The sequence below is a fragment of the Microcebus murinus genome, chromosome 13 (assembly GCF_040939455.1).
Source record: "Microcebus murinus isolate Inina chromosome 13, M.murinus_Inina_mat1.0, whole genome shotgun sequence".
NCBI lineage: Eukaryota > Metazoa > Chordata > Mammalia > Primates > Cheirogaleidae > Microcebus > Microcebus murinus.
In genome coordinates this window covers 14784546-14808845 of record NC_134116.1, presented here as the reverse complement: position 1 = coordinate 14808845, position 24300 = coordinate 14784546, and the positions used below count along the sequence as shown (strand labels likewise).

General features: G+C 43.3%; 1 protein-coding gene and 1 long non-coding RNA gene across 2 annotated transcripts; one reads left to right on the top strand and one right to left on the bottom strand.

Annotated features, from left to right (window-relative positions):
* Positions 1–2397: 2397 nt before the first annotated feature.
* On the bottom strand, positions 2398–10889 carry METTL21C (methyltransferase 21C, AARS1 lysine). Its single transcript, XM_012752037.2, has 4 exons — positions 10725–10889; positions 7495–7646; positions 4289–4406; positions 2398–3439 (listed from the first exon to the last, which is right to left on the bottom strand). The coding sequence occupies exons 1-4, from the start codon at positions 10852–10854 to the stop codon at positions 3045–3047; spliced, it is 795 nt and encodes a 264-aa protein (XP_012607491.1). The 5' UTR covers positions 10855–10889; the 3' UTR covers positions 2398–3044.
* Positions 7159–11978, top strand: LOC105864270 (uncharacterized). Its single transcript, XR_012922418.1, has 4 exons — positions 7159–8350; positions 8944–9034; positions 9131–9203; positions 9761–11978. It is a non-coding gene; the product is annotated as an uncharacterized LOC105864270 (long non-coding RNA).
* The last annotated feature ends 12322 nt before the right edge of the window (positions 11979–24300 follow it).

Below are 24300 nucleotides of genomic sequence, written 5' to 3'. Positions count from 1 at the left end.
TGCCATTTTACATTCCCACTAGCAATGTGTGAGTGTTGCAAGTTTTGCACATCCTCATCAACACTTGATATTGTCACTTTTTTAACTTTGGCCATTTTACTGATTGTATATCTCATGATTTTGATTTGCATTTCCCTAATAAATAATGAGCTTGTTAGACATTTGTGTATCTTCTTTGTTAAAATTTCTATTTCAGTTTTTTTGCCTGTTTTATCAGTTGGATTGTCTGTCTTACTGAGTTGTGAAAGTTCTTTATATGTTTTGTATACAAGCCCTTTTTCAGACACGTATTTTGCAAATATTTTCTCCGTGCACACGTGTGTGTATGTGTGTGTGTGTTAACCCATGTAGAAGTCTGGGGCACCAGTGTGTTTCTTAATGGAGTCTTTTTACAAAAGTTTTTAATTTTAATAAGGTCCAATTCAACATTTTTCCATTTATGAATTATACTTTTGATATATCTAAAATATCTTTGTCTAACCCAAGGTAACAGATTTTATCCTGTTTTTTCCTAGTAGTTTTGTAGTTTTTATAGCTTTAACTCTTGTATTTAGGTCCATGATCCATTTCAATTTAATTTTTGTGTATGGTATGAGAGAAGTTCAGAGTTCTCTGTGTGTACACGGATAATTGTTCTAGCACCACTGGTTTCAAAGACTATACTTTGCCATTGAATTACCTTGGCACCTTTGCCAAAAATCAATTGACCACATGTATGTGGGTCCATTTCGGTACTCTCTTCTGTTCCATTATTATATATCTCTGTTTTTATGCTGAAACCAACTGGCTTGATTACAGAGCTTCATACTGACAAACCAAGGATTTCCAGATTCCCTTATCTTTCCCACCCCTGTCCACATGAGAGAAAAGCAGCAGGAAATAAAACTGGGTCAAATAATCAGAAATCACCAGGTGACCGTCCTGTGCTTGCCACAGAGTATCTGGATATAAAAGACATCCTATCTTTCCCTACAACTTTCCTTCCACCTTTGGGGGCCTGCTCTTCTAAGTTGTATATCCTAAGGGAGAACATAGCAAAAGGCATGTTTATTTTCCTTCCCTTTGCTTAAGAGAAGGAAATTAAGGCTACTGCTTTAGCAAACTTTTTTTTTTTCCTAGTGGGAGTAGGGATCACATAATTTCCTCTATTTTGTTTAAATATTAGTTTTAAAATCTTGGAAATAGGTTTTTGTCACATAGGCCTTTCTGTTAGTTGATTAATAGACTGTTATTTGTTTTAAAAGAGAAGAAATTTTAATCATCCAGAGGAATTGAAAACTATTTAGAAAATACAATAAAGGAGAAAATAGATGCAATTAAATCTTTGTAATTATGTCTAGAATGTTCATTTGGCCCTTAAACTTATAGATACGTATTATTTTTTGCAGGGAACTTTAAAGTTCACTTTTAAAAATACCAATATGTATATACATGTATTAAGAAATACCCGAGGCAGAAATTTGCTTGAGCTCAGGAGTTCAAGACCAGCCTGAACAAGAGTGAGACCCCCATCTTTACGAAAAACAGAAAAAAAATTACCTGGGCAACTAAAAATAGGAAAAATTAGCTAGGCTGGTGGCACATGCTTGTAGTCCCAGCTACTCAGGAGGGTGAGGCAGGAAGATCCCCTGAGTTTGAGGTTGCTGAAGCTAGGGTGACGCCCCTGCACTCTAGCCCTGGTAACAGAGCAAGACTCTGTCTCAAAAAACTAAAAAAAAGGACCAATATATATTATTATCAGCAACTAATACTAATTGCTATCTCAATTACTACATCTTTAAGTACTTTTTTTTTTTACTTCTTGTATACCTACCTGGTTCTTCAAGAATCTTGACTCGTATTAGCCTTTTCATTTTCATATGATTTTAGAAGCAGCTTGACAAATTCCACAAGAATTCATATTGGGATTTTTTGACTATGACTTCTCATAAGCTATTGACCAATTTGGATAAAATTGACATCTTTACGGTGTCTTCCATTGCCCAAACTTGGCCTACCTCCCTATTTACTTAGGTTATCTTTAATGTGTCTCAATATTGCTTTAAATTTGTGTAGAAGTTTTACACATCTTTTGTTACATTTATTCCTAAGTATTTGATATTGCTATAGTTAAGTGGTATCTCTATATAAATTTCATATTCTAACTATTTTTAGTTAGAATTTATAAATAAAATTGAGCTTTATATATTGACATTTGGCAACCTTGCTAAACTCTTTTGAATTCCAGTAATTATAGTGTAGATTACATGTGGGTTCCAGGGGTTGGTAATCTGTGACCTGCAAGCCAAATCTAACCCAAGGCCTGGTTTTGTGGGCTAAGAATGGTCCTTATCTTTTTATAAAAGCAAACACACACACACAAAACTCAAAGAATATTTTGCAAAAACAGTATGTGGCCTGCAAAGCCGAAAGTATTTATTGTGAAAAAAGCAGACAGTGCAGAAATTTAACTTGAAATTGTCACAGGTGATTGACACAGAGGGCGAGTATTTGTAAAGTAAATTCTCTTAAGAAGTCCCTAGAACAGCATGTGTTTTTTTCATCCAGCAGTTTCATCACTTTTAATCAGTGTGAAGCCTGTTATCTATTTTCTGTCACTCAATAGCTTCTCCTTTTGCTAGTTAAAAATCTATATAAGTGGATTCTTCAAAGTAAGCTATAGTGACCCTATCAAGCCCGGTTTCAAAAATCATGTGACAAAACTATATTAACAAGTTTAAAACTATGTTCTGCAACAGAAATAACAAGGAGGATATCCACTTGTTTATTAATTTATTTGTGTAAAATTTATTAAACGTAATTGAGACTTTTGGATGTCAACAAAGCTACTTTTGTGTTTTCATGTTATCCCTTGTATATATTTAGATTAACCAGGTAATCTTATTTTAGAAAATATCTGCACTATTAAATTACATTTGTTCTAGGTATACAATGCATTTCTTATACACTACTGTCTCAGTCTTATAAAAGAAGTCATTAATTGCTAATGCAGTTTCTAACAGCTCAAAAGACACACTAATATTTTGGACGGCATTTTGTTTGATTTAGTCCCATTTTAGTATTCCCTTAAAAAGTTTGATAGATGACTCTGGATATTCAGCCAAGAGTGTTGTATCAAAAGCTTGATTGAATTTATCCAAAAATTCATAATCTGTGCTGAATCTGAACTTGTTTGCCCAAAGGAGCACAGTCCCTGGCTGGGAAAAGTACACCATGGTGGTGAGCAGCTTGTCCAGGAAGTAATGGTGGTAGACCACATCCGAGGCCAGAATATAATCATAATAAAAAGTTGACTTGGGGAAGTTTTGTTCCAGGTCTTCCCCCCATACCAGTTCTTTTACTTCAGGCAGATGTGTTGTACATTTCAGTGTGTTTTTTAAAAGATTGTATTGAAGGTTTCCTAAGACATCAGGCAGATCAGTTGCTGTGACTTGAGCTCCTAACAGAAAAAGAGAAAAATTGTAATAATTACATGGAAACATTTGGGCAGCCACAGCGTGCACATACTCGTGGAGAAACACAAGAAATATTGATTGATTGATTGATTGAGACAATCTCATTCTGTTGTCCAGACTAGAGTGTGGTGGCATCAGCCTAGCTCACAGCAACCTCAGACTCCTGGTTTCAAGCAATCCTCTTGCCTCAGCCTCTCAAGTAGCTGGGACTACAGGCATGTGCCGCTACTCCAGGCTAATTTTTTCTATTTTTAGTAAAGATGGGGTCTCGCTCTTGCTCATGCTGGTCTCGAACTCCTGAGCTCAAGCAATCCTCCCACCTCCATCTCCCAGAGTGCTAGGATTACAGGCGTGAGCCACCTCGCCCAGCCAGAAATATTTAATAGTACTAGATGTCTCAACCCCAGCCCTGTTGGCATGTAGGCTGGACATATTTGGCATAATTTGGACTGGATAGTTCTTTCTTGTGGGTGGTCCAGTCCTGTGAGCTATGAGATGATTAGCAGCTCTCCTCCCTGGTCTCCACCCACTAGATGTCAGGAGCACCCCTGCTCACCCCACCCAGGTCGTGACCATCAGCAGGGTCGGGCTTCTAGATGCTCACCCCCTTTACATGGAAACTGGGTGGACTGGAGAAGTTCATGAACCTCTCTAAGACTCAGTTATCTTATCTCTGGATAACAGTAGTAATCCCTGCTGCATGACATTTTGGGGAGATTCACTGAGTGAGGTCATGGCCAAGTGCCTACACCACGGCCTGTTATACAGGAAGCACTTGCTATCATGTCACAGGTAAGGTCTTTTAAAACAAGGTAAAGAATAAACAAACAAACCTAAAATACTGGCCACGATGGAAACAAGGCCTGGTCCAGCGCCAATTTCAAGTATTTTAGCATCTTGGAGATTCAGTTCATCTGTATGTTCTTCCAAATAGTGACACAAAGCTGTGGCCTAAAAAACATTTATTACAGTCTTCACCTGGGCATTGAGACATTGGAAACCAGCATGACCTCAAGTTAAATACTAAACCAGCATGACCTCAAGTTCAATACTAAAATACATGTTATTAAATATTTTCAGCTTATTTATTATTGAGCTTATTGAATGTTTTTATATACTGTCAATGCCGTATTTAGACCTCTGGAATATAAAAATTATAATAAATTGCATCTAAGGAACTGGAGAAACAGATTTGTTAGATTGCCTACATCAGATTTGACCAATCTCCAAAGAAGAGGAAGATCAGCAGATCGGCTCAGCTCTTACAAATCAGGCTAAAAACAGCAACTTCTTCTGCTGGTTTAATCATTTTGGGTCTCCAGCTTGCTTTAAGAATGTTGTATAAACTTAGACCCTTTCTCCTGACTCCTCTTTCAAAATTCAGTTTGGTTAGGAGTTTGTCCTATATTGAACAACTAGAAAGTTATTTTGTTAAAGACACACATCCTCATTTGGTAGGTCTGGGGTGGGGCTTAAGAGCCTGCATTTCTAAACAAACCCCCAGTGACACTGTGTGCTGGACCAGGGACCACACTTTGAGCAGTAGTGGCAAGGACATTGTTTTAAAATGTTCTATGTGTGAATAAATCTATACAGGAAATCAGACGTCCCTTTCCTTCTTTATCCATTCTGTCCTGCCTCCACCTTCCCCTAACCTTCCTACAAAGAGTAAAGTATATTCGGTCTGCACTGATCCACGAGGTGTTTACATTTATGCCAGTGAGGCCCAGCTAGCCACGCCATAGAGGAGCGGTTAGGAAGAGTTATGTATGAGAAAGTGACTTAAACTTGAGTATAAATAGCCTAGAGTTGGGAATGTGAACATTGAGGGTTTTTTGTTTTTTGGATTTTTAACGAGCTCTATAATTTGCCTTTACACTTAGGCCCTAGCTAAAGATATACCCTCATATATCTTCCTCCAGGCTCCGCTTTCTGTTTTGGGCCCATGTTGGAGTGGGGGATGGGCAGGACCTGACCCCATAAGTCACTCCATTCCACCCTCATCTGTTCATATTGAACAGGTGCGTGCAAAGGTGAATGTGACAGTCACTCCTGTCCAGGAACTCAGTGGCAGGGCTGGTGGGCACGTAAACCAGTTATGGATTGTGTTCCTGGGAGGTTAGTGGCATAAAGGAGGCATACACTGACTGGTTGGGGGAGGTGAGGGGGAGGGGCAATGGAGCCACTGAGGAGTCAGACCAACTTGCTGGGCCCTGGGAGGAGTGAGCCGGCATCCTAGCACGAGAGGCACTGCAGACCAGACGGCAGGTGAACCGGAAGCAAGGTGTGAAATTGTACCATCCGCAGCGCATTGCAAGGAGCTCCAGAACTGGAAGAAAGTTTTGAAGAAAGGAGTCCTTCAGGAGAGATGGTAAGTATTCACTGTAAAGGGGTATTCCATATTAGGGAGAGAGGGTCACCTAGAGTGATTGATCCAGAGGACAGGTGTTCAGTGGGCAAGTGTTGAGGGACTTCCTGGAGACGGCTGTAGGCATCCCCCCTTCCAAGCCCTGTCCTGGAGGGGCTGGCTCCAGGGGTGTGTCATAGAGACAAAGGAACAGCCATGTCTTATGACATTGCCAGATCTACCTCTTAGTCCTGTGTGAGAACTCTGAAGTGATCTTTTCACAGAGTTGCACTTGAAGTCACACAAGAAAAGTGTGTCTTCCCCCTTTGTGTACCCTTCTGCAGCTTTTAGGAAACAGGTTTCAAGAGAGGCCAGTGTTGGGGGCGTGAAAGGCTGACACCTTGTTGAGAATGAAACAGTCAAGTGGACGAATACTCTTTTTCCCATTTCTAGTCTCTTACTCTACTGCTATATAGCTATACCACTGCCATAGTTTATTTGCCAACAGTATTATAATGGGAATCTGTGGAGTAGTTTGGTGGCTTTCAAACTTGTGTTAAGGCAAAGAAAAGCCTTTGTTTGAAGGAAATCATACTTCCATGCATAAGGTGTAAGTATACAGCCTCCTTGTTTGGAAGTGGGGAGCCCTACAAGCCTTGAGTCCTCTGGCTTCCACTCCCCCTCACTTGCCACCACCCCCTAGACCTCCTGCGGGAGCCCCATGGACCCTCTGAGTGTGACTGCTCGACACGGGTCCCTGGGCCAGCAGATCACCTGGGAGCTTGCAAGAAATGTGGTCACAGCCATCCTCCACCCCCAGATCTCCTGAGTCAAAATCTGCTTTTTACTAGGATCTCAGTATGATGATTCACACACGAGGAATTCTGATCTGGAGCCTTTCTATGCATGACAGCTTGTGCATGGGACGAGCACAGGTGCCAGCCGAGTGGCTTCCCAAACCAGTGAACCTTTCCCGGCCCCCATTTCCTCAGCTATAAGGTGGAAATAATATTACATTAATAACTATAGCTAATACGAGCTAACACGTAGCACTTCATCTAGTTCTCACAACCTGAATTTAATTCTCACACTTCCATCCAGCATGGCAGGGACTAGACGTCACCACCGTCCCACGTTTTAAATATGGAAGTGAAGGCAAATGGAAGCGAAGTGAACATTGCTGACCACACCGCATGGAAATGGCAGGGTTTCTGGCTCTAAACCCAGAATATTTCTCCCATTTCACTGCCATTCTTTTGGGAGTATTGCAGGGGTATAATGAGATGAAGTAATGCTTCCTAAGCATTTTTACTAACCCTGTAAAAAATATGAATGGCCCAACGTCAGTGGGTGTGGCCCAAAGGTGCCTACTGCAACTAAACTCTAGTTTACCTGGAGTCATTGCTTAATAATTCATATGAATTTTGCATCCACTTCCTGATATATTCGAGTTTATTTAATATAAAAACAGTTTTTCAAGAAACATAGCTTAAAGCAAAGCCAGTGCTTCTGGAACAAATACTATCTTTTGCTGATCCCCAAAACACTACCAACACCCCTCAGGGGGCGAGGCAATTGAACTTCAATTTGAGAAGCACACAATGTTCAAGCACTTGACAAATTATCCAAGGCAGCACAGATGTATGAAATTATTTCCAGAAATCCTGACATCATGAATGTAACAGTTCTCACCCCTGGCCACACCACTGCTCCATAACTCTCTATGGATTCTTGAATGACTATCTTCTTGCCAGCAAACTGATAATACTCCTGAGTGTAGCTGGCGTAATCTGTAGGAACAAATTTCTGGAGGCTATGAAGAGTTGGTTCTATCTTGTTAGAATCTGTGAAGCAGAAAAATAAAACGGATTTCATGATTTGTTCATCCAGTGCAAATGCACACTTGGTACAAAGGGTGACACGGGGGTGGGGTGTTCCACAAACGTTGTCATTCTATCAATGCCAGTGCCTGCAAACTAGCACAAAACTGAATTATATGGGATGATGTGGACATGGAATTCAGATGTGACCTTTTAATAATACAACAAAATGCCCAACTATGTTCTGGGTCTTTCCTTGATTTAGGAGAGGACAGAAGAGGAGCGGATCCAAGCCCGCCTTATGTTTTGCTGGTGGGGAGAAGCTACCTTACCAGCTCACTGGCACAAATGAGCTATCTGGGTAAGGAGGAACTGGGTAAACACGGACCTGGCTATTTTTAGGTCTTGAAGTGATGTAACATTCCCACGTGTTGGCTGGAGCATGTTTCTTAAATCCTCCCTACAACTGCTCCTCAAAAGGTCCAGGCCACCCAAAGCCCAGCCAGCTCTGCAGCCCTGCAGCCCTGCGGGGAGGGGAGGAGGTGCTGTCAAATGAGCTCTGGCTATTAAGTTACTACAGCTTTAAATACTCCTCTAAACCCATGGCCCACTCTAGCAGCTCTAAAATATCATATAAAATGAGAGGTAAAGAACACCTGATCGGGCTGACATCATGGAGTCACAAATCGTTGCAGGCTTTCCAGAGTGTTTAAAGGATAAAAGAAGTGGTGAGTAAGGGTGTTAGGAAGGAGGGTGCTGCCTGAACACATACTTAGTGGCCGTAAGGAGCAGAGGAAAAGATGTTGGCGCCCGCAGTGGGAAAGAATTAACACTGCAGAGTCTGGGAAGGTCGGTTTTATTTGCATGAAATCTGCCCTTGTTGCCTGGGATCTGACTGGAAAATGTTTAACTAGGGCTAGAATACAGGCTCTGGGGAAAAGCTAGAAGGAGCAAGTCAACATTCGAAGCGCTCTACCCAGAAAAATGCTCTCAGGGTGCAAGAGGAGGGACGTGGGAGGGGAAAGTGAATAGAGGCAAAGGGAAGTGGGCCTTGGAAGAAATGCACTCAGCAGTGGGTCCGCAGGGGCAGCGGCAGGGGCAGGCCCTGCCAGCTATTGCAAGTGTCGCTAATTCCAATACACAGTAGAGCAGGTCTGTGCTGCCGGTCTGCAGACCCTGCGTGACAGGTTCGCAGTAAGTACACAAATCTGGAGTAAGCGTTTAGAAATATTTACAATCGTTTAACAATGTCAGTTGAATCTCATTACCCAAAAATGGGGCTCATATTTTACGTCCGTATACTTTCATTTTGTTTTTCTAGAAATTCATTTTTGTTGTGTGTGACGAAAATATCAGTGTGCAGCACCCTGAGAAATGGTCCTTGCCCACAGTGTGAGGGAAGCGACTCGTTTGTAAGTTGGCATGATGGACAGCCTTAGCGCTTCAGGTGTTTTCTTTTGTTTTTGTTTTTTGCCACGGTTCTGATGTAGTGTGTTCACCACTTACAGGTGAATTCTCTGCCCTGACCAAAATGGGGTGATCTTCCACAGACCTGAGACTTCACGGAACTCACAAGAACCTGTCAGTAAATAGTGGCCAATTCAGTCCTGAGATTGCCCTTTACCGTTACCTGCCCTGGGAAGGGAGGGAGGGAGACAGATAGCCTTCGCCTGCCTCTTATGACGGGAGGCCCCTGGCATCTAGCGCAAGGAACCCAGTATTACGTGTGCCCCAAGAAGCCCTAGCTTCTACCTCAGAGCTGAGAGGCTGACTTGGAATTCTGGTTGGGAGACTTAAAGAGGCAGAAGAGTAGACAGTGGTGTGCTGACGAATGTTCAGCAACCAGTTTGGCGGGGTGAGGATCGGGGAAGGACGCTGATTCATAGGGTTGACAATTGCCCTGGTGCAAATACTCCTGCCAGCATGGCTTCCCTGGGAGCAGACGTGCAGTAGCACATGGACACGACAGACCAAAATCATCTCAAGAGCATAGATAGTGGTAAAGTGTAAAATAATCAGTTTTGAGTACTTACTACCTTAGCTTTTTAATATACCTTTGTCTTTAATGGAACCTATTTAATCATAAGATTATATGACTTACATTTTAATAATGGCCGTGCTTAACATTCGAAATTCAGGCACTGGTACATGCCACCCGCAGCATACCACCAGACTGGTGACTCAGAGTGTCGGGGACGTGCCAGCCGGGCCCGCACCCCTTCCTACCCCGCCATCGCCTGGACTGTGCCTTCTGCCCATGCTGCCACATGTCACTGCCTGGGGACTTATTTTATCCCAAGACCGTAGGAAAAGTTGGTGGACTGATTTCAATGGCTCATCATTTCCCAGGTAAATAAACTGACAGTTTATACTTCCCCAATCGATATTGTGAAGAAGTGTGGACATATGAATGTTCTCTCACAGACTCTTCGAAATGTATTGTGCTTTAAATATTTTCATTTATGCTATCTGTGCTGGGCGACAGTTTTAGAAAGAACAGATTTTAGAGAGATCAGATTTTAGAAATAAAGGAGAGTTGCGTTTTTACGTAAACGATTCAATAAAATAACATCCTCATTTAGTAGAATCGAGATGTATTCTTACCACTTTAAGTGACTGTAGATATTTTAAATGCTGTATCTTGGCTTATATCACTTCATTTGTTAATGTCTGTTATTTATTTACTACTGAATCCATGCCCAGAAATGCAACCCTAAACTGCTAAATTATCCTAATGGGAAAACACGCTTTGATTTAAAAGGATCCACTATATGACGAAGCTGCCGGGAATGCATTTTGGTGAAAAGCAGAAATGAATCTAGACTTTTAAAAGAGTACTTGTTACAAAAATACAGCTATTTTAGATTTATACATAAGATAAGACAAATTTGTGGACTTTGATAAGTAAATAATGAAAAAACAGAGATTACTTTTAATGCTATGTTTATCATCACATAAAGGCATTTTTCTAATAAGCTTCATTATAGTAAAAATCTAGAGTAAAAAAGAAAATGGAAATTCCTGTCACTGAAGTTTACATGAAAATGTCATCACCAGGAAAGCAACTGAGGAAAACCGTTGAGGTGATGAGAAAGGGGTTACCTCCTGGGGGTCCCCCGGTGCCATCTTTCTGGGGAGCCCCCTCCTTCTTGGTCTCCAACCAGCCAGCTGGGGAGCTCAGTTCTCCCCCCAAGCGCCCGGACTGCTGCACGGAGCTCAGACACACGTCCATAACCGGAGCCTGCTGGGAGGAAAGAACTGGACAAGACTGGAGTCACTCAGCCCAAGTCAAGTCTGACATTCCTGGAGGGTTCCAAAGGTGTAGCTTATCCAAGCCAAAAGAACGCCTGCTTTTCAGCTTCATTCCCTGGGTGAGCAAAGCAGCCGCCCAAGGAGGTGCCATCCCGGTTTTACAGAACAAGGTCCAGGGTGACCATTACCCGTTCCCAAACCCATGTGCATGAAGAAATGCAGAAATAGCAGTTGTAGCCTGAGAACAGGCACCATGTTGCTCAGGAGGCTATGGCAAGTTTTTGCTATTTTGCAAATTTATTCTTTGCCATCCCCGCCACCCCCACTTCCCAAGTATTGTAGCACATCACTGAGTTCTGGGAGTCTCAAATGTATTTCTCATAGCCTTTGGAACTGAATCTTAAAAACAAAAATCTGCCCAGATTGCATACCCCTGGGGGATACATGTGGATTATGGGGTTCATGACATCATGGGTGAGAAGCTGGGATTTGGCACAAACACGAGGCTGTCCTTTCATCTGAGCCTCTATTGCACGAGAGTAGAAAGCGCTGGGGCTGGGCCAGGAGCCTGATCTGGCTCCTTCTCTAACGCTTGGCAACTCACTTGATCCCCTCAGCGCCCATTTCCTCATCAGCAGAAAGGGAGTAATAATATCTGCCTACCTCATAGGGCTGCAGCGAGAAACAGAAGAGCAAAACGGGGGTTATTAAAGCAGGACAACAATTACACCCGGTTCAGAACGAGAGACCTGGCTATTGGGATCGTTGAGCAGCATCAAAAGGATAATGCCTGACCCTGCCGGAGGGCGGGCTTGTCCCACGGGTGCTGAGCACGGCTCTAGTGCTTTCAGTGGAGTCACTGAATCCTCACGACAGCCCCGTGAGCAGATGAGAGACATTCGGGCACAGAGAGGTAAAGAAACCAGCCCAAGACCAGATGCAGCTGGCTAGGGACAGAGCCGAGACTGAAAGCTGGGACGCCCAGCTGCAGAGTCTCTGTCCTTCCCCACCAGGCAGGACGCAGCCTCAGTTGCCTTGGTTCTGCTTTGGTTTTCCTTGTCTCGTTTGCCCTGAAATGACTCACACTATTTAGTTTATCGTAAGTCCATCCTGTCACAGTGACATTTTCTGGTCTTATATATATATATATATATAAAAGTAAATGGTTTTCCTCCTCTGTGTTTACCACCCTGGGTTTACTCCACACACCCATTGCCCCATCACGTTGTTTCAGCCAACCAAGCATGGCGACTGGCCACACCAGCAACAGTGCGTTACTAACCGGCTCACCTACACCCAGCACTAAATCCAGCCATTCTGCTCAGGATCACTCTCCATGAACAAAGAAAGCACAAAGAGCAGCCCCTGGGGTGTCTGAAATGCCAGCACACCCCTGGAGAGGCTGTGTGTCCCTTCACATCTTTATGCCACAGATTTCAAAGAAATGAGACTGTCATGGAAGTAACGTGGCATTTCCATTGGCTCTAGAATCACGTATTTACCCCAATTTTCCAACTCACCAAACCAGCCAAGAATGCTCTACCAGTCTGTGGTTCACAGGAGATTTTGTTTTTTTCCTCTTACAAATACTTACTTGCTCCTTCCCTTCAGCTTTCCCACGACTCCAAGAAGTTAATTGTTCCCCCTAGGAAAGAGCAGAGTGGATGCTGAAAGTCCATACGTGTCCTCAGTGTAGACGTCTCAGCAGCGTAGTCAGGAACCTGAGTTTAAATCTTAGCTCCGCCTTGTACAATCCATGTAGGTAACGTAGATAGTGACACCCACTGCCTATGGTGGTTGTGGGAAGGAAGAGAGGTGATCTGTGCAAAGCCCCTCACGCATACAATAGCCACTGTGGCTAATGTCCCCAAAGCTACGGCGTCGAAGCACAGTGTGACACCGTGTGTAGAATTCCAACCCATCCCCATGGGACACTGCACATTAAATCACATTAAGACACTTCTCCATTTTGCATGCAAGAAAAGGAGAACTATTTTTCTTCAAATACCAGGTGATGCTTTTCCTTGTGAAACGAGGTGACTCCCTCCCCAGCATTTTAGTTGATACGAGAAATTAATTTTTTCCCAAAGACAGCTGTGCATGAAAAGCAATCTGGAAAATAACTACAGTAGTCTACCTAGTGCCTGTTATGAATTCAGCGTTATTAGTTCATCTCCATCACGTGTTAGTATTTAATAAGGACTTTGGAAAATCTTTTAAACTCCTTGTTAGTAGCCTCAAAATACTTTTGAACTGTTAGTTTAATAGTATCTTTACCTTATGCAGCAGGAAAGATTTGAGGTTTCTGTGCACCTATAATCCCCAATGTTTTATATAGGTCTACACCTGAAAGGATTAGCATTTTAGGAACAAAAGCCAGCCAGTGGAAGCCCAAGTTATTTAGGGTAGCATTACCCACCAGTACTCATAGACACGTTACTTTGCTAGCAAAGTAGAATTCTCTCTCTTTTTCTCTCTCTCTCTCTCTCTCTCTCTCTCTCTCTCTCTCTCTCTCTCTCTCTCACTCACACACACACACACACACACACACACACACAGTCCTGGCAATGTGAAATGGAATGGCCCTCGAAAGATCCAGAAATATCATTCCAGCAGAACAGAGGCTGTCCCCCGTGGTATCTAGTTGCTGTGGCTGGTTTGAAATGCAGACTTCAGTTCACTTTAAAAAGAAGTGGGGGTGGGGAGTTGGGGTTTTGTACAGACGCACAAACTCTGCGCTCATTCGCCAAACTCTGGTGGCCACAGGGAGGACGTGCCTGCCGCGGCATCTGCCCAGGACCCTGATCCTGGCAGCCAGAAATAACACCAAATCTACCGAGAGGGTGCACTTTTAGGGGGAAGAAAGGAGACCACCTATCCATACGAAGGGAGGTGAGTCAAAGGCTTAAAGTCGCATACAGGGTGTTTAGGAGGAGCAGCAAGACCAGGAAATCAGAGAAACTCTTCCAAGAAAAAAAAGTAAGCCATTGTAATATTTATTTAATTGAAATAAGAGACAGTCGAAAGGGAAGAAGAAAAATTGTGTGCTCATTTATGAAGCTTGGAAACATTTATGAAGCTTTAGGTCATGTCAAGTAAAGCCTTAGGCAAATGGGAAATAATCATTTATGATTATTTAACCAGTGAGTTGGATGAATGGTAATTTGGCTTGAGTAGATACAAGGGCCTATTTTTTTGTTTTTATCCACCCTTGGTACTTGCTTCTCTGCCGTCACCATTTTTTTTGTTCTTTATGTCAGTTTCTTTTTACCCAGGATCTTTATCTGGATGTGCTATGGTCCCATAACTATTAAATCTTCTTTCCTGCATCCCTACATGAAGGGAGATGATCTAGAGCTTTTCCTAGTCTTAAAATGTCCAGTCCAGTCCTTAAAAATGTCCTAGTCCAGTTCTATGACTGCATTCTGCTTCTCTGTCATATATTTCCACCAGGTGCCATCATCCCTATAAGAAGTAGTAAAAAGGTAGTCATTATTACAGGTTTATAAATAATTAAAACCTGATCGCAACATATATGAATATTTGCATGTATATTTATATACACACACTCATATACACATATATTGATTCTACAAGCTTTAAAATGAAGAGAACAAAGGAAAAAATTTAAATCTCATTAAATTCCACCATCTAGAGAAATAAACCTAGTTAGCATTTTTGTGTGTGTGTGTCAACTGCTAGGCTTTTTTGGTATAAACTTTAAAAATAATATTTTACTGAGAAACATGTACCTCTTTGACCTAGTATCCTATCGTTTTAAGAGTTTCCTTTTAATGTTTTCTTCAAAAGAAAGAAAAGTGGCGCTTTAAGAAATAAATGAGAACTCTATTGCCTGGAGTCGGAATAAGTTAGATCAGAAGTGCTTAAATGCAGGACTGTAGGTGGGCTACATCAGAATTATCTGGAAGCTTCAGAGCACATAAACTCTAGGCCTCTGGAAATTCTTGTTCAAACATGTGAGTAGGAACCTAGAAGTTTGCATTCCTTGTCCGGGAACTGCTCTTTCACACTGTAGTGTTAACACCTACTATGTGCCTGGCACACGGTAGGTGTTACAGCTGCTGCCGTGCTGTTGAGCGTGACCCCCCGAGGGGCTGAGCAGTCACCGGAAGGTCTAAGAGGTCCAGGGAGGGCCTGGTGGGGAGGGGACGAGGCAGGGACACAGGAGTTGTTTTCAAATAGTTGAAGTGCCAGCCTCTGAAGAAGGATTAGGCCCCTGCGCGGCCCTGGAAGGCAGGCTGATGAAGTCAGTTCCCGGGACGCAGATTTGGGCTCAATAGGAAAGAACTTTCTAACAAGTAGAGCAATGGAACAATTGATCTCAGGAAGCCTCGCATAATGGAAAGTGGGCCAGATCTGCGGTCAGGAGGCGCAAGACTGGATCAAAGGCTTATAAGGGTCAATAAATAGGCCACGCGTGTGCTGTCACTCTTGCCCTGTCCGTCAGCGTAGGCCATGGTGCTGCTTCTGAGGGAACCGGGCTCTCTCGGGCTGTGGTTTTCCTGGGGGAGTCCTCCCCTCCCCCCAGGGGACATTTGGCAATTTTGAGGGGAGGCATTTTTGGTTGTCACAATAGGGGATGTTGCTGGCATCTAGTGCATAGAGGCCATGGATGCTGCTAACCATCCTACCGTGCACGGACGGCCCCCCACGATCGAGAACTACCAGCTCAAAACGTCAACCGTGCAGAGGTGGGACAACCCTGGGCCAGGCCATGGATCAGAGTCGTGATGCGAGATGAATTCTAACTGCCACCCTAGGTGTCCACTAGCCAGGGGACCTTGGGTAAGCTCCCTGCCCCCTCTGTCTCTCAGCTCCGTCCTCTGCAGAGGGATTAACACTCGGCCAGTGCTGACTACATCTTCCAAGCATCCCAGCAACCCCAGTCTTACGTAGTCTGGTTTCTCCAAGAGGCAACACAAAGACAAGAATTTGAATGAAGGTTTTTTGTTTGTGAAACATGAGCAGCACAGCCAGGAAGAGGGACGGGATCCAGGGAGAAGGTGAAGCCATTGACTGCAGTAGGCGATGGAAGCTTAAACCTGTGGGCAAACGCTGGGAAACGAGGCAAAACACACACTTCAAAACTATCCGGTCCAGGGGCAGAGAGTTCTGGGGTATTTTTACACCAATAGCTCAGGCACAGATGCAGAGACCAGCAGCCGGGGCATTCAGATATGTGTGCCAGGTGTGGGCAAGGCTGTGACAGTATCTGCTATAGCCCCCAAATGCCATCATTCCTTTACAGAATCATACCAAGTAATTGAAATTTCATATATCTGAAATAATTTGGCACAGCGCCTGGTGCCTGCAGGGTCATCGATAAATAAATGTCTTGTGTTATATTGTGTGTTTTTTCAGCAGAGGGTGGAATCAGCAGGGTTCTTTGGAAGGATTTTGGGTCACTTAGTGAATCAGACAGAAAAGCCGAGCTCATGGCCTTGAGGACCTAAAGGACCCAGGGCTGCTCTGGCTCCAGAGATCTCAGCAGCAGCAGCAGTTCATGGTCAGCCTCTTTAAACATCCTGTTGAAGGCCTCAACTGCAGCCACCATTGCGATCCTGTGTGCTTGTGGTCAAGATTCGGGGTCTAGGGAAGAAGATTCTGCCATAAGCTCACCATTGCTGTCAGGGCTGGGTTGTGTGAGAAGTGCCCGTGAAATGACACACAGGCTGGCAGCTCAAGGAAGGACACCAGACCCATAGAAGGCAAGAGTTCAGTGTGGCCCTCCTCCCCTTCGTGGCTGCCCCAGCCATCCACACTTTCATATTTCCAGAAATACAGTTTCCAAATGGAGACCCACTGTCTGTACAATGGAAGATGACCGATCATCTCATTCAGCTACTGCAACTAGAGAGAAGAGAGCCACTCTTCCCCAAATCCAAGCCACTAGATGATGTCTGTTTCTCCCCCAGCCCTCCCACCCCGGTTCCATTGCTTCTTCCTTAATCAGCGCGTTGATCCCAGGTGGCCACGGGTGACAACTTGATTGTCTGTTTCACCACTGCTGATCACAGGCTGCTGTCCCTGCTCCCATCCCAGCATAGGGGTAAGAGGCTCGTTGCTTTTCACATGATCGTCTCCAAGAGTTCCCACAAAGGAAGGGATGCTAATCACACAAATGTGAGACGTATCCACCACACTTATTATAAGGGAGGCTGCGCTGGCTTTTCACTCCCAGAGAGGTGAGGGTTTCGCTGGAGAACTAGATCTTCTTAAAGAACCCTAGGAACCACTAACATCAAGTGTGCTTTTCAGCGCATTATGCAGAAAATATTTGGCCTCAATGAAATCGCGCAATCTCATAACTTCCAGTCCCTCAAATAGCTGCTGACACAGTGGCCTAAAGGTCAGAGCCCTCTCTGACAAATGGCCCCGGGCTGCTACAATGCTCCTTCGTGGACCAGACTTCTGGGGGCAGCTCCTGAGAGTGGCAGAGAAAAGGGTCTGTTGACGCTTCTGTGTGGGGTGGCAAGACTGGGACCACCTAGCACGGCACAGGCCATCAGACACAGCCTGTGCAGCGGGATCTTAAAACGGACTCTTCTTGCCTTGGTTTTGGCTGTGGTGGCAGTCAAATCCCACACCTACTTGAGTGCAGTGTCAAATCTCCCCCTGCAAAGAAAGGAGTTTTGTAAACTAAAATTTTTCAAATTTGTGGACATGGAAGAATTTACTTCTGTTGCATCTTAAGTGCTTTTTATATATTGACAAACATTGCCAGTGAAGAAGGAGGGAAGGGCGCTAAGTAAAATAACCCAATAGGTTTGGAAATAGCAAGTGAAGTTATAGTCACTTCATTTTAAAAATAGCACATGTCTGTTCCTGGGCATTTGAGTCTCATACTTAACCTCGTGGACCGGCATGGCTGTCCATAAATTATCTGCCTTATAAAGTGACCGTGACAGAGAACCAATGAGTTGCCTTGACGGACTAACATGCGTTTTAGAGAATAGATGTACTATTCTAGTTGTACAAACTATTTGTTTCTATTTTTAATTTTTTCTTCAACCCAGTTCTTAAAACAAATTTCCCCTCAAAGAAATGTTATTGTAATTTTTGAAAAATCTCCAACTGCAACCATGTGCAAATCACAGCGAGTGATTGCCAGGTTTCATGTTATCAAAATAGCCAAGAATGTTTGGGGGCTGAGCTGTAAGCCTGTGATATTAATCATGGAGGAATGTCATGCTTAGAAAATAGGTTTGGATGAGAAATTCTGACATAGAAAATGTCTTTGGAATAACAAATAGTTTGGTAACGATATTCCTTTTATTTTAAACTTTAATAAATGATAGCTTTCTGAAGCTCACCTTAATCCTAAGATAAATGGAACCAGATACATGTATCAGTACAGAAACAGCATCTCTTCATGGTCATTCGGTTTTGAGGATGAGGATGGGAGATGACACGTTGGTTCTAGTTTTATTGTGAGAACTGTGGAGCAGACAGAACAGACTGCCCAACACCTCTGACACCCTACGTCTCAGCCAGAGGCAAATGCCTCCCACACCACTTGTCTTTCCATAGCAGCGTCCACTGCTGGGATATGGCACTTTTTAGAGGGGACTTAGTTGTAACTAATCATGCTCCGATTTTAGCAACAGCAGTTGATCGCTGTTCAGAAAGAACATATTTTCCCAACAGATTTCCCTTAGGAAAGAATGTGTTTACCTGGTGGAACTATTCTGGGATGTGCCACAATGGGGAATTCCTTTCGTTCTTTCCTCCATTCTAGACTCAAATTGAGAAAGATGTTCTCCCATGGGGCTGTGCTGTCAAGGTTTGGGAGAAATATGCTGAATTATTTAAATATCCACCCAAGTGAAAAGGGACAGAGAGGAGCTGGCTGTTCCTTGGAAGCTTAGCTCTCCCACCTGCCAACTCTGTGGCCTCAGATGAGTCAGTCACTTAATCTCCGAGGCTCTGTTTCCTTTGCCTATTTAGAGAAAATAATACCTTTAACATACCTACACCACCAGGGTTCTGGAAGGAAAAGGCTGTGGGCAGTTAGTTCTTCAATCTGTTTCTCTCCTGTGCCCTGGTAAAAGCAGAAGCTTTTGGGTAGAGAAATGTTGGAGCCTTTCATTTCATCTCATGGACAACCACTCCACGGTGCCATTGACCCGTGCCCAGCAGATCTGATGTGCTCAAGACAAAACTATATGGAATAAACCACCAAGATGGTGGGGTTTTGTTACCATATATACTTCCCTTGTCAGATGATGAGGGTCTATGAGCATGAAGAAAAGTACAGGACATATCCTGGGATATTCATGGTAGTTGATGAAGAGGGAGTTAGATGGAAGTCAGGAAGAGGGTGATAAGCAAATGATAATAAAGGCTGGATTTTTAAAAATCACTTGTGCTGTAATCCCATGCATGAATAGAAAAACAAAATGTTAATGATAATTATTTAATATATCTGGATGGTTGTATTTTGGGTAGTTTTATGCTTCTATCCTGTCTTAATATGGGTTCCTCCAGAGAGGTCTAGAATTCCTGGGCTCAAGTGATCCTTCAGCCTCAGCTTCCCAAGTACCTGGGACTACAGATGTGGTGTGTGCCACCACACCTGGCTAAGGATGCATTTTTCAGTTGCTCAGTGCTGCAGGTAACTGGACTCAATTTTATGGGACCTTCTGAGGAGCTTTATGAAATGCATCTCAGAATTATTCACCCAGAGGACCAAAGGGGGAAACAGCTTCCATGTGTTCCTGTTTGCCGTTGGTCATGGGTGACCCCATGAGCATAATGCCATGGCTTTTCTGGGTTGTGCATGCGTAAGAACCAGCAGGTTCCCAAGGGTGTCCCATGCTGCGGCATCAGAGAAGGCCTGGTCAGGAAGCAGGACAGGGCAGGGCCTGGGGACATGTGCGTCTATGGTACTCACGGGGCCCACGAAGCCCATGTGGCTGCCGCGGCTGGAGAAGGATTTGGGGGAAGGATGATTTAAAGTGCCAAACAAGAGACGTCTGATACACCTTCATATCCTGGTTGAATTTTCTACAATGAGTGTGCATTGTTAAACTAATCAGAAAAATATCTTCATTGTTGGGGAAAATGTGGATGCGTAGAATTCTTCCCTTTAACAGATTAAAGAAGAAAAACCATACCTTAAAGATACAGAAAAAAAGGTTTGGTACAAGTCAACATCATTCATGATCTTTTTAAATACCCATGAATAAGAAGGGACTTCATGAACATGACAAAGTGTATCCACGGAAAGCCCACATTAAGTGTATCCATTGTGTACATACATTAAATGGAGGAAAATTACAAAAACAGGAAAAAGACAAAGCTATCAGCTAGCATTGTTCCTATTTAGCATTGTTTATTGAAGGTCTGGACAGTATAATAAAAGCAAAAAAATGAAATAAGAGATATAATGATTGGAAAGGAAGAAATAGCATGTCCATGTTTGTAGATAACATGATTTTCTATACAAAACAGTTAACAAATTCTATAGACAAGCTGTGAGAACTAATGAAAGAGTTCATCAACTTTATATAAGATCCTTTACAAAAACAGCATTCTTATACACTAAGAACAAAAACTTTGAAAGGGTAATTTAAGAAACAGGTCATTTGCTATATAACAAAAATTCTAAGGTACCAGGGAATGGGTCTATTACAATATATTATTATAAAAGATATTAAAGGAAGAAATTATCTCTTTCTCAGGATCTTTCCCTGCAGTTGGTGAAGAGACATCTCCAAATAAACACTCCCATGACTCCCATGGGTGGAAGTATCGTGAGCCATTGTAGACCACTTAGGACGTTTGCCAACACCTTTCTTTCTATACTTGTTGAGTAGATCTTCAGCAAGATAAATCAGAAACTTTTGGAGCCTTCCATGTTGCTCTTGTCCTGTCTCTTCTTCTCTCTCTTTCTGTCTCTCTCTGTCTTTCTGCTACTCGCTCTCCCTGCAGCTCAGGGCAATGGGCAGCTGTAATATCAAGCCCCGAGGGTTCGAGGCACACCACAGCCAGGCCAGTGGGCCGGAAGACATCAAAGTGCTGGTGCTGCCACCGAAGCCCACTTTGTTCAATGGGATTCTCTCTCTCTCTCTCTCTAGCTTTGTTTTCTTTCTGTTGTCTTCAACTATTCCATTAAAGTTATCTACAGTTTCATTTATTCTAGTCAAAATACAGTTGACTCGGCTGGGCGCCGTGGCTCACGCCTGTAATCCTAGCACTCTGGGAGGCCGAGGCAAGTGGATCGCTCAAGGTCAGGAGTTCGAAACCAGCCTGAGTGAGACCCCGCCTCTACTAAAAATATAAAGAAACTAATTGACCAACTAATATATATATATATATATATATACAAAAAATTAGCCGGGCATAGTGGTGCATGCCTGTAGTCCCAGCTACTCGGGAGGCTCAGGCAGTAGGATCACTTGAGCCCAGGAGTTTGAGGTTGCTGTGAGCTAGGCTGACGCCACGGCACTCACTCTAGCCTGGGCAACAAAGCGAGACTCTGTCTCAAAAAAAAAATACAGTTGACCCTTGAACTGCACACGTCCACTTGTACACAGATTTTCTTCCCCTCTGCCACGCCTGAGGCAGCAAGACCAGCCCCTCCTCTCCCTCCTCCTCCTCAGCCTATTCAGTGTGAAGCCGATGACGATGAAGACTTTTAGGATGATCCACTGCCACTTAAAGAATAGTAAATATATTTTCTCTTCCTTATGATTTTCTTAACAATAATTTTCCTCTAGCTTACTTTATTGTAAGAATATTGTATATAATATATATATAAAATATGTGTTAATCTATTGTTTATGTCGTGGTAATGTTTTTGGTTAACAGTAGGCTATTAATGGTTAAATTTGGAGTGGGGCAGGGCAAAAGTTATAACACAGATTTTATTTTTTTTATTTTTTTTTAAGACAGAGCCATGGCGTCTGCCTAGCTCACAGTAACCTCAAACTGCTGGGCTCAAGCAATCCTCCTGCCTCAGGCTTCCGAGTAGCTGGGACTACAGGCATGCGCCGCTGTGCCCAGCTAATTTTTTCTATATATTTTTAGTTGGCCAATTAATTTCTTTCTATTTTTAGTAGAGATGGGGTCTCACTCTTGCTCAGGCTGGTTTCGAACTCCTGACCTGTGATCCGCCTGCCTTGGCCTCCCAGCGTACTAGGATTATAGGCGTGAGCCACCACGCCCAGCCTATACACAGATTTTCAACCACACGGATATTGGTGCCCTAACACTGTGTTCAAGGGTTGACTGTAAATGGGAAGAAAAAAAGAAAACATGAAGCAGGAAGTGAATGTGAACTGGGAAAATCTTGCAAAATCATGGAATAATTCTTGGTGCTTCTATTTTTTAAAAAAACGATTCAGTGATACTTGTTAAAGCTCAGTAAGGTAGAATTTATTCAGGACACTCAAGGTAGATGTAGGGACCACTGCAAGGGGGGGTTGCAGTGACAGAGAGATTGGGCTCAACTCCAAATACAGGATGGGCAAGCGGGAATTTGTAGTCAAGGAGCAGGGTGGGGTCAGTGGATAGAAAATTACTAAGAGGAAGCATGAGGGGTGAGGAGGATTCTGGCTAAACTGACATAATGACCTAATGAAATTCTTGCTGAAGAAAGGCCAAGGAAGTCAGACGTCACCTGGGGCACGGTGGAGGAATGTGGAGTGTGACCAGGTGGAGGGTGAGGAATGTGGAGTTTGACCAGATGACCAAGGGTAGGGGGTTCTTACTAATCTGACTTAAGAGGATCCTTGCTAGAACTGGACTTCACAAGGCAGGGCACAGATAGGCCCAGGAGAAGGTTCAGGAGCCTGGCTAAAGTTTGGTCAAGCAAAGAAGCTTTGTCCCTTCCAGAGACAGAGAGCACTGAGATAGAACCACATTCTCCCAGTGACAGTGAAAGTTAACCTCTTAAAACTTCTGGATTTAAAGATGGCATTTGCAGCTTCTTACCTCTTGACTCCAAATATCAACTGTAGTGAGAAATTGGTCTCTTTTTGATGGATATCATGAGTAAAACCCACTGGCCAAAGAAGGGAAATAAAAGCATGTGCGTATGCTCATGTACATGCTGTCAAGAGACTAGTAACACTACCTGACATGTGTACTGCTTTTCAGTTTAAAAAAAAACGATTCATAGACAGTATCCTATTTGATGCTCACAACAGCCGTGTGGGATTCACAGAAATGGTATTATCATCGATATTGAGTGAGTAAGGAGGACGAGAAGGCCACACTGGTCATCTCTTCAAGGGCAGCAGGATGTCTACATGACAGCCATCTTTATCTGAGTGAGAAGTAAAATACAAGTAAATAAAAGCCAAACCCATCCATGAAAGGAAAAAATTGATATGCTAGACTTCATTAATATTAAAAACTTCTGCTCTGCAAAAGACACCAGCAAGAGAATAAGACAAGCCACAGACTGGGAGAACATATTTGCAAAAGACCAATCTGATTAAGGATTATTATCCAAAATATACAAAGAACTATTAAAACTCAATAGTAAGAAAATGAATGACTCAAATAAAAAATGGACAAGAGACCTGAACAGAAACCTCACCACAGAAGAGATACAGATGGCAAATAAGTAGATGAAAAGATGCTCAACATCATATGTCATTTGGAAAATGCAGATAAAAACAAGATACTGCTACATACCTATTAGAATGGCCTGGCAGGGTGTGGTGGCTCACGCCTGTAATCCTAGAACTCTGGGAGGCCAAGGCGGGCGGATAGCTTGAGGTCAGGAGTTCAAAACCAGCCTGAGCAAGAGCGAGACCCCGTCTCTACTATAAATAGAAAGAAATTAATTGGCCAACTAATATATATAGAAAAAATTAGCCGGGCATGGTGGCGCATGCCTGTAGTCCCAGCTACTTGGGAGGCTGAGGCAGTAGGATCGCTTGAGCCCAGGAGTTTGAGGTTGCTGTGAGCTAGGCTGACGCCACAGCACTCACTCTAGCCTGGGCAACAAAGAATAGAATGGCCAAAATCCAGAACACTGACAACCCCAAATCCTTGTGAGGATGTGGAACAACAGAAAGTCTTTCATTGCTGGTGAGAATGCAAAAATGGTACAGCTGCTTTCGAAGACAGTTTGGTGGTTTCTTACAAAACTAAACAAACGTACTCATTATTCAATCCAATAATCAAGGTTTAATTTTTTTTTAGAGATGGCGTCTCACTGTGTTGCTCAGGCTGGTCTCGAACTCCTGGGCTCAAGCAATCCTCCCGTCTTGGCCTCCCAAAATGCTGGGATTACAGATGTGAACCAACACAGATGGCCTCAAGCTTCTTAGTATTTACCCAAATAAGCTGAAAACCATGTCTACACAAAAACCTGCACATAGATGTTTATAGTACCTCTATTTAGAGTTGCCAAAACTCAGAAACACCCAAGATGTCCTTCCGTAGGTGA

Coding starts and splice junctions, on each gene's coding strand:
- METTL21C (XM_012752037.2), bottom strand. CDS start 10,854: ATGGACGTGTGTCTGAGCTCCGTGCAGCAGTCCGGGCGCTTGGGGGGA. Junction 4,407..7,494: donor GAGCAGTGGTGTGGCCAGGG/GTGAGAACTGTT, acceptor AATGTTTTTTAG/GCCACAGCTTTGTGTCACTA. Junction 3,440..4,288: donor CATCGTGGCCAGTATTTTAG/GTTTGTTTGTTT, acceptor TTTTTCTGTTAG/GAGCTCAAGTCACAGCAACT.